This window comes from Pan troglodytes, chromosome 11, assembly GCF_028858775.2.
Source record: "Pan troglodytes isolate AG18354 chromosome 11, NHGRI_mPanTro3-v2.0_pri, whole genome shotgun sequence".
Taxonomy (NCBI): Eukaryota; Metazoa; Chordata; class Mammalia; order Primates; family Hominidae; genus Pan; species Pan troglodytes.
Genome location: NC_072409.2, coordinates 25,261,206 through 25,271,979, shown reverse-complemented (window position 1 = coordinate 25,271,979; position 10,774 = coordinate 25,261,206). Strand labels below are relative to the sequence as shown.

The 10,774-nt window shown below is 39.3% G+C and overlaps 1 protein-coding gene across 7 annotated transcripts in view; it reads right to left on the bottom strand.

Annotated features, from left to right (window-relative positions):
- The window catches only part of FKBP15 (FKBP prolyl isomerase family member 15), a 55,411-nt gene that overhangs the window by 7,888 nt on the left and 36,749 nt on the right, over positions 1-10,774 (bottom strand). For all 7 annotated transcript variants that reach the window (XM_016961453.4, XM_063788401.1, XM_063788402.1 and 4 more), the window contains 7 exons: positions 10,594-10,701; positions 10,053-10,147; positions 9,067-9,169; positions 4,924-5,095; positions 2,835-2,971; positions 1,032-1,187; positions 56-208 (listed from right to left, as the gene is read on the bottom strand). In XM_016961453.4, the coding sequence (XP_016816942.2) occupies positions 56-208; positions 1,032-1,187; positions 2,835-2,971; positions 4,924-5,095; positions 9,067-9,169; positions 10,053-10,147; positions 10,594-10,701 (924 nt within the window). The remainder of the gene's footprint in view (positions 1-55; positions 209-1,031; positions 1,188-2,834; positions 2,972-4,923; positions 5,096-9,066; positions 9,170-10,052; positions 10,148-10,593; positions 10,702-10,774) is intronic.

Genomic DNA, 10,774 nt, shown 5'->3' with positions numbered 1-10,774 from the left:
CTTGCCTCAAATTAACTGGGCTGCCTAAACTGTCTGACTCAAGAAAAATAGGTACCTTTTCCTGAAGTTGTACCAGCTTCTGCTGGTAGGCGTCTCTCTGTGCGCACACCTCCTGGTACTGCTGCAGGTGCTCATCCTTGGCGGAGGCCAACAAATGTTCACATTTTGCTTCCCACTGGGTCTGTAGTTCAGCCTGTACTAAAGACAGCTGCCAAGAGAAAGTAATGACCATATCATCCTTGGGGGTGGGGGAGTGAGATTCCATTGCACCTAGGGAAACCCATCTTTCAAAAGGCAAAAGAATAAGCTAACAGCCCAGATTTAACTGGGAAACTGTTTAAAAGACTCTCATTACTTTTAAAATAAATGCACTTCTTAAGATGTCATTGGTTGTCAGGACTCCAAAAGGTACTCCAAGCAGACAAAAGTGTGCCTATCTAGATAGGTCCCTGGAGGGCAGGGCCATGTGATCACTGCTTTTCAGGGTCTGAACCCTAAACTTTATAGGTTCAGAAACTTTTTTTCACCAAAATTCCCAGAGGTGGTCAAATTGAGGGCACCAATGCACTCTAATTAAACAAATGTATGCATATAAATTTTAAGCTTATAATGAGAAAGGTTGCTGTTGCACAGACTAGAGATCCAGCTGTGTCCTGCCACCATCCCTGGTTCCCTTCCTGATGACCTAAATCAATCCCTTCTTTTCAAGGATGATAATGTGCCTGAAGGATGGTGTCCGATGGTTGATGGTTTTGGCCTTACCATGTTTGGAATTTTTTTTGTAAGGAAACTATTTTTCATTTTTACTTATGTAATTAAATATTAACTAAGCTTTAAAAAAAGAAAGAAGATTCTCCATTCGATTCCTGGCTCTCCTGCACATATCTGGATTACTTTTTCTACCTTTCTCCAAAGTGAGAGTATCAGCTATGAGAAATGTCATCCTAAGGGTAAGGAAGAAACCAGAAGCTTTTCTCTCTGAGTCCTTCACACCTTCCCTCTATTTCCAAAGTGCTTCAGTTTCCCATTACCTGCTCTGCAGCTGCTTGGTCTGTGGACACTCGAGTCTTTTTCAAGAGCTGTCGAAGTTTGTCCAATTCCTCCTGGTATGACTTGCGAATTTCATCTATCTCCTCCTCGGCCTGAGAACGCTCTTGAGCTGACTTCTTTTTCCTTTCTGAGAGGTTCTTAGGAACAAGAGAACCATCATCAGCTCTAGCTCGTTAACAGAGAATAAAAAGGGATGATGGCGGTGGCAGTTAATTACCTTGTGGAATCCTTACTCCATTTCTGAAAACTCCATTTTTTAGTTGAATTTTCCCCTAAATATTTAACATTCTTGGCTACTGGGTGAGGAAAATGGTGACAGGAGAAGGAAAACAAGAAGAGCTGTATCTACCCCTCTATTAAGAGCTAGGGAACATCCTAACTTTAATAAAGGTACAGGAAATCAGACATTCTCATACCCTGATAGTAAGAAAACGAATGGATATACTCTCTTTGGATAGTAATCCTGTGAAAAGCCTTTAAAAACATACGTATCCAGAAATTCCACAAATTGTAATTAAGGATTCAATAAGTCATAGTCATAAAGAGTGTGTTACAAGGATGGTCACTGTAGTAGTATCTATAGTAATGACAAACTGAAAACAGCCAAGAGGTTAGAAGGAATTGGTTAAAAATAAATAAATAAAATGGAAAAAATCCTGGAAAAAAATGCAATTGCAGACCAAGATTTACCCTCTTAAAAGGCACTGGGCCAAAACAGCTTTACCTAATGAGATTTACTGAAGCCTCAGGAGCAGTTTATCATTTTCATATTTAAACTATTCCAGAACAGACAAAAAGATAGAAATGTTCTCACTTTGTTCACTTAGTATTTCCTGATATTAAAATTTTAACCAACAAAAGATACTACAAATAAAGTTAAAAGACAGCAAGCTAGAAAAATATTTACAACATCTATGACTGACAAAGGATTGATACTCTTAAAAGGGTTTACAAATCAAACTAATAATAGGAAAAAGGATAAAGGACACTAAAGAGAGAATTTACATAAGAAATACAAATAGGTATTAAATATATGAAAGCTTTACTACTAATAAAAATACACATTAAAACAAGATAACATATTTCACCTGTCACACTAATGAAGATTAGAAAAAGTGATATATGTAGAGTGGGGAAGAATGTGACAAATGGGCTCACTCACATAGTGCTGAAAGTGTAAGCAGTATTCTTTGAGGATGATCTGGTAATATTTATAAAAATTCAAATATGTAGCCTTCCCTTTGATCCCATGATTCTTACTCATGCAATCCATCACATAGGAATGCTCAAATTTGCAAAAACAGTTATATGAGAATGTCCATAGGAGCAGTGCTTAAAATAATGAAAAAATAAAAACATAAATATCCATCGATAGGCAAATAATTAAACAAATTATGGTACAGCCTCATAGTAGGCTACTATGCAGCAGTTAAATACGAGTGAGAAAGATCTCCTTCTTATGTAGTACAAGTCCATGATATTTTCCTAAAAAACATTAAACGTGATACCATTACTGTAAAAAAAGTTGTCAGTATACATATATGTATGTGTGTGAGTGTGAATGTATGTTTTCTACATACAGAAAACAATCTGGAAGGATCATACACTTTATAACTGTCACCTTCAATGTATGAGATTAGAGCGGGGAAAATTTTTTTTTAATTTTACACTTTTCTATATTATTTGTATTTGTTACAATAAGCACATACTATTGTAATTTGTAAAAGGAAAATAAAAATGTTTATTAAACAGCTAATTCTGGCCAACTGGGTTGTAGAGCTTACCTTTTCCAAGGACTCCTTCTCAACTCGAAGGTCAGTCAGTTCCTCCTCCAGGGATGTCACCTTGAGTTCCAGTTGTTTCCGGCTCTGCTTTTCACTTTTGAATTTGGACTGTGCTTGCTCAGAGGTTTCTTGGAGCTCTGGGATACAGGAGCAGAGAGACTTCGCTACAGAACCAAAGCTGTAATGGGCTATGTGTTATCCCAGCAGCTCTTTTTTTAAATTATTTTTTGGAGACAAAGCCTTGCTCCATCACTCAGGCTGGAGTGCAGTGGTGTGATCATAGCTCACTATAGCCTCCATCTCCTGGGCTCAAGCAGTCCTCCTGCCTCAGCCTCCCAGAGTGCTAGGATTACAGGCGTGAGCCCCTGCGCCTGGCCCCAGTGGCTCTTTCAAAGCCACGTGCTTTGATTTCCCAATCCTACCACACAAGCAGCCTCTGCTCACTTCTTTCAACATCACCTCACTGACCAGCAATAAGATTTGTCAAGCCGTCAGCTGACTCCATCATCAACCCATATTTATCCCATAGAAAGTCATCTCTGTGTATACATGTCACCTTCTCCACATACGAAATGGAAAGGACATGTTCCCAGCAGTCAGAAATGACCTTTGAAACAGATAACTCCCACAATTCCATTTTGGCCACCATCTTAACACGCTGGACCAATCATTGTTTAGTATTAGTCCAGGTTCTTTCTCACTGCTTGAGTAAGATAGTCTCAACTTTCTTGGTAGCTGGGACATTCTACCAAGAATTTGCTTTCAAAGCATCCCTTCTCAAATAAAGCTCTTTGAAATAAATAAAATTTGGGAAACTTTTGAGACTCTTATGACTCTTGAGGTAATTGTCATAAGGCACCACAAAAGCAGAAATGAGACATCTGAACAACATTCAAATCTAAGACTGTCTAACACATTTGCCTCATGTGGGCCCAGTCATGCTCTAAAAGGGAAGAGATGGGCTGGGAGCAATGGCCAATGCCTGTTAATCCCAACGCTTTGGGAGAACAGGGCGGAAGGATGGCTTGAGGTCAAGAGTTCACAACCAGCCTGGTCAACATAGTAAGACTCCTGTCTCTACAAAATATAAAAAATTTTTAAAAAAAATAAAAGGGAAGGGATGTATCTTCAAGGTAGCACCTTACCAATTGACATCATTGTTTTTTAGTTCTCTATTAGGCAAATGAACTTTGCTTCCACCCAACTCTGCTGCTGTTCCAGCTACCCCCTGCCCACTAGTCCCATGTCTGCCTTCCATATTTGTTTCCATAAACCAAGGTAGATTAATCAACCTGCTGGTCTTCACAAATCTTCTATCCAATCACCATGTCTTGCCAGGCACTGAACTAACACTAATATGGAGGAGAGGACTTTACAAAGATGAGCAAAACACCATGCTTATCAAACTGTGATAAGGGTTATAATAATGCACTATGAGATAAAGGATTTTTTTTAAAGAGATCAAATGTTCTAGAGAAAACTAGGAAAGCTTCTGAAAGAGGCAGATTTTGAAGAGGACTAAAAGCAGATATTGGTAATGGTGGGCATGTCAAGTCCAGAGAATAGCATGGATAAGAAGCAAGACAAGAACTACAGGATGAGCTGAAGAGCAGCCAGCAGGCTTGCTGGCATGGTCAGGGCCAGGATGAACTGGACAATATAACGGGAGACAAGCCAAGCAGGATGGGCCTTGAGTGTGAGGCTGAAGAGTTGCAATCCATCTTCTAGGAAAGAAGAAACCACACCAGGAAGCATTTCTTTTTTAAACTTCCACTGAGTCATGAGTTAGAACAACACATCAACTATTCCAGGCATTTGAAGCCAATCATAAGTACCAAAGATTTTGAAGCCAACACCTCCCCAAACAAAAGGGAACTGTGGCACTGATCAATTCCACATGAATAGTCAGTTCTTTTGCTGTTCCTTCTGTAAAACAATCGTGTAGGTTTTATACTAGTCTCCTTTAATTTTTGGTGCAGTCCTTCAAAAACTTCATGAGCATCATGCCAAAAAGATTGAGAGGAAGAAAACAGCTTAATTCCTTGAGTTTAAATGGCAACAATCCCAGCATCCCCCACCTAGCACATACCTGAGAGCTTTGCCTGCACTTTGGTGAGCTGGCCCCTGAGAAGATCTGTCTCCTTCAGGCTTTCTGTCAGCTGCATCTGCAGCTCTGTTTCCTTTTTTTGGTGAGCAGTCATTTTCAGCTGCAGATGAGAGACCTGTGCAGTGGCCGCTGCTAACTCCTCTGTCACCTTGGCCTGAATAATAACAAAGTATGATGTCACTTTAAACATAGGTGTTCTCCATGCAGGTGATGAACCAACCTCACATAACTCTATGTAGACTGAACTAGTAAACAGGGAGTTATGGCTGCCTTCAACCTGCATTAAACCAAATTCAAATTATGGGATGGACCATCTCTCCTATACAATTATATTACTACTACTATTATGGCTCCTATACTATTATACCTATACTAGTATACTTGAATTTTTTTTTTTTTTTTAGAGATGGGGTCTCGCTCAGTCATCCAGGCTAGAGTGCAATGACACGACATAGCTCACTGTAGCCTCAAACTCCTGGGCTCAAGCAATCCTCCCACCTCAGCCTCTGGAGTAGCTGGGACCACAGGTGCAAGCTACTATGCCTGTCTCTATTATACCTTACATACATTTTTACAGTTGTCTATTTCCTTATTATCATTTGTCTCTTCTTACTGTGTTCACTGTACCCACTTGTTTTAAATATATTTATTCCTCACCTTATTCCAAAGTCTTTATTGGTTTTATAGATTGCATTTAAAATCTGATATTTTGACTCTCCTAAAAAAAGAAAATAAAGGCCGGGCGCAGTGGCTGGCGCCTGTAATCCCACCACTTTGGGAGGCCGAAGCGGGCAGATCACGAGGTCAGGAGTTCGAGACCAGCCTGACCAACATGGTGAAACTCGGTCTCTACTAAAAATACAAAAATTAGCCAGGCATGGTGGCGGGCACCTGTAATCCCAGCTACTCGGAGGCTAAGGCAGGAGAATCACTTGAACCCGGGAGGCAGAGGTTGCAGTAAGCTGAGATCATGCCACTGCACTCCTGCCTGGGCAACAGAGCAAGACTCCGTCTCAAAAGAAAAAAAAAAAAACAAGAAAATAAAATTGTATATAAAATAAAAATAACATGCCACTGCTCTGCCTGTGGGGTAATCATTCTTTTATTCCTTCACTTAATAAACTTGCTTTCACTTTAAAAAATAAATAAATAAAAATAAATAGGCTATAAATGAGTATCTGAGAGTATATGTAACCTTTAGACTAAGCTTTAAGATACTTATTTTTGCTATTCAGTAGCCTTAGGTTTTCACCTGCTAAACACAGATGACAATGAAATCTAGAACTTCCAGATATAGGAGTGGCTTTCATCTACTCATTGTCCTGCTTCAAATAGCCTAATGAAAACAAAACTAACTCAGAGCTCAGAGAGCTTTGCATCTATTCATAGCTCAGAGAGTTCACTAATAACAGAACGTGCACCTCTCTCACAAGGACTTGCAGCAGCTAAAACACTGGAAGGGACAAATTCCAAAGGCGTGCCAATGAAATGGAGGGTCACTCTCTTGCTAAAGGTTAAGCAGAGTGGAAAATCACCCAAAAGCTCTTTTTATCTCAGGTCCTTAGCTAGAAAGGCCTCTCAGAAGCATAAAAATTAATGCTGTCCCCCAAATGTACATGTACACAGAAAATAAGGGAATGGATATTAATAATCATTATTTTTGAGTGGAAGGATTTATATTTTATGTTTGCTTATCTGTATTTCTAAATTTTCCAGACTGAACAGATGCAACTTTTATGATCAGAAAAAAATGTGTGTGTGTGTGTGTGTGTGTGTGTGTGTGTGTGTGTATAGGTGTACTTATAATTTTTTTTTAAGGTCAGGGTATAATCAAGTGAGAAGGGAAAACACAAAAAAATCTACACAGTGGATGGGATGGCTCCCTGGTTCCTACCCTGGATCAAATTCTACTGCTGACATGGAGAGTGAGAAAAAGAAAGCAATGACAGGAAGAACTAACAGTTCAGAAAAACAGTGAAAAAAAGCATGCAAGGTAGAAGCAGAAAAATAGTACTCAAGAGAGATAATAATTTGACACAGGAAAAGGAATATAGCTGAATGGAAATGGGGTCCTATGCAGGTCTTTTACCCTTTCATTCTCTGAGCCTTGGTCTGTCCCTGTAAAATAAAAAGGTTAAACTAAGAAGGCAACCTCTAATAGCTCTTCCAGTTTTAGCCATTATTCCACGATTTTTTGTGGTACTATTATATCACAGTGAAAAATAATTTCATTTACCAAATATTCATTGAGCCCTTAACCATACTTTTGTGAGCTGTGTCTGAAGGCAGAAAATTGCCTCCAGGGACAAAAAGACCTTGCCCATCTCCCTTTAAAAGGAGAGATCACCAGGAAAACTGTTAAGTGAGAAGTGGATCAAAAGAAAAAGAGGGGAGAGTCAAGGCTCAAAAAGTTTCACTGAAATAAAGATGATCAACCTTGGCATCCCAGTCATATGCATCAAGAGATTCCCTAAAAAATTTGTGTGAAGCATGGTATCTATAACACAGTGGGTTGTGGCAGATATTAGCTGTGATTACTATTGTCATTATTACTTCTACTGTTTTGCTATTATAAATAGAGCATCTACTGGGTTCAGTGCATGGTATCAGACATCTCTGGGGTTTATCAACATGAAAACATTTGGGTAGATTATTGAGCTAATTCAGGGGCTGGCAAACTATGACCTATGAGCCAAACTGACCTATTATTTTTGTAAATAAAGTTTTATTGGAACACATACACACACAAAACAGTGCTTCTCAACATGAGAATCACATGCTGAACTTCTTAAAAATGCTGCCCCTCCAAAGATTATGACAAAAGAAATCACTGACAGGAGCAGTAATTCCTACACCTGGAATCTATAGGATCTTTTTAAAAGTTCAGATTCAGGCCCCAGCTAGATACACTAAATTAGAATCTCTGGAGGTTCGGGATTTAAGAATATCTAGTTTTAATCAAGCACCCCAAGTAAGTCTGAGGCAGCCAGTGTTTGTGGACCACTGATCTCGAACAAGTTACAGTAATCATTTTAGCCCTGAATAGTAAGAGTGAGGCCAAATAATATATTTAGATGCCCTTTATAAAGAAAAAACAAACAAGCAAACAAAAGGAGTAAAGGAAAGGAAGAGAAGAAATAAAAGTAGAGGAAGGAGAAATAGTAAAAAGTGCATTTAGTGGGTGGGGAGTGGTGAAGTGACTTCAGTACTACCTAATGATAACAATGTTACAGGCTGCTGATCTTGACCTAGGCATTAGGAGTCAGTCACATAAATAAGAAATGATATAAAGTAATGGGAACAGAACAGGGTCAGGATTGGACAGGGCTGTGCAGGATGAGGCACTGCTTGCCTGGATTCTAGGGCTAAGAGAAGACAAAGATTAGCATAAGACATAGTAAGGAATCCTCATTACAGAATATGAGAAAGTGAGTAAACTCCACAAGTTACAAGTGTGTTCAATCTAACTTTTCATGTTTTCAAGGAAAACACAAATACAAAATATAAACGAGTTCTAAACCTCTGAGAAGAAAGACAGCAGATGAAAAAGTCAGGATCTCCTAGCTGATGAGTGGTAGCCCAAACAAGAAGGAATCCATTCAGGATAAAGAACGTCACTGGAGCAAGGGGAGAAGCGAGCTTCAGAATCAGCAGATCCCAACCCAAGACCCACTACTTACTGCTACTGCAGGAACAGGTCAAAATTCCTGGTTTTGAAAGGATTGAAGTCAAACAGTAGTATTCTAAAATGCTTTGGCAGACACAGATGAAGGAGCAAACAATCTTAAATTCCACTAAAAAGAACCTACACATCTGTTACCTGGCATAAAGGAAATTTTCTGTTGATTTTGTCAACAGAATAAATTTAGTTTCTAATAAGCTGTGTAATTCTTAACTAATCAAATTACTAAGATCAGTGATTATTTTTGAGTCACCTTCCTGCGAAGCATATTATAAAACAGAAATGTAGATGATGGATACATGAAAACCTGCTGGGAGATATCTAGTTCTTTTTGCAGTGACTGCAAAAATTCTGTTGGAAAGCCGACTGGTGAGTATGTACACGGGACCATTCCTTAGCTCTACCCATCCTGATCTGGGCTTTTCTCTCCCCAGTTGCTTTACCTTCTCTTGTTCAGCATGCAATACTCTTGCCTGTGTGTTTTCTGTGGCTGTCTGAAGTGAGTTGTTCCTCTTCTCCATCATCAGGTTACTCTGCTCAACATACCTGTGAAAGAAATAGGGAAAAAGAAAACATTTATCAAGCACTGAGTGTATGGCAGGCACAACCCAATGCCCATTCTGTCCTCACAACATTGCTGCTCTATACCTTCATCAAAAGCAATCTGAAAGCATTTTCTTTTCCTTAGATCTGAAGTAGTGAGATCTAAGGAAATCAGGTTGGAAGCAGGAACCTGGGCCAGCAGTGAACTACCCTGAATAATGGAGAGGACAACAATGTGAAGGGTGTGTGATAATGGGAATCAGTAGGAAAGAGACAGGAGTAACGAGGCTATAAGAAAGAGGGAAGAAGAGAAAGCCATTCCCCCAGCTCTGTCATGTGGGAGACAAGAGACAGCGGAGAAGAGAAATATGGGAGAATGATTTTTTTTTAAGTGAAATGCTGTGTTGTGATGTGTTCCACTCATCCTCCCCACCCACCCCTCCAAATCTTCAGAAGTATCTACAAAAAGTACAAAATCCTTAGGTCTTATATGGGAATCAGTGAAGTTTTGGCTGAGTTCTGATGGATAAAATAGAGTTAGCCCACACAGAAGAGGGAAGAGTTGACACCAGAGTTCTGTAAGTAATAATACCAGTTTTAAAGATAAAGAAACTAGGGCCAGCAGGAATAAATAACATGCCCAGAGCCACAAAATGAATGAGGGTCAGAGCAGGAATCAAACACAGGTCTGCCCTACATCACAGCCTACTGAGCTCCTTCTACTGCAATGCCTCTCAGAAAACAGGCAATAATTCACATGACAGGCAGGAAACAGAAATGGCAGAAATACATACGTACTGCCCTAAACAAATACGTGTACTTAAGCTGGGCATATACACAATAAACCCTTTTGTCCATCCTAGCCAGGCCCCGTACCTGTCATTACCTCTGATTTCGTTCAATTAGTTCACTAATCTTGTCATTCTGTTCTTCTATCCGATTGCTCTTTTCAAGGATCTCTTGCTTCAATCTTTCATTTTCCTAAATTCAAAATATATGATGTACAATTTAAGTGTCTTGGGAGAAAAGTGCCAGACAGAAGAGAATCAACTTGAACTGACAGGTGACATTGTTAACATGTTTTGAGACAAAACACTAGAACTTATGTCCACATGTATGTTAAAACAACACATCAGATTATAACTGATGGATACAAATCACTAGGTCCAATGGATTGAGTGAATAAATGGCTAAAAAAAGAAGTGAAATTCTGAAGTATGGTCAAAAAAGCAACGTTTCCTTCAGAATATATAGTGATAAGTCACTTGGACAGAATTAAACCATAATAGATTTTCTAGAATTGTCTAACCCAGTGTAGCATTTATCACAGGCTATTTCTGGGGTGGAGGTGTTAAAGAGTAATACCTCTGAGAAGAGAGGATGGGTAAGACCTTCAGCCTGAGTGGTATGTTCTTAATCACCCTCACCTGAATGATTCGCTGGATGTTGCTCATAATCATGCTTGTTTCCATTGTAACTGACATGCTAGGAATAAGCATGGAATTGCCAGCACTATGTTTCTGTAACTCTTCAACCTACAAAAGGGATACCAGAAAGACCTTGTGAGAAATTATAAAATGAAGAAATACAATTTACCCAAGATTTGAC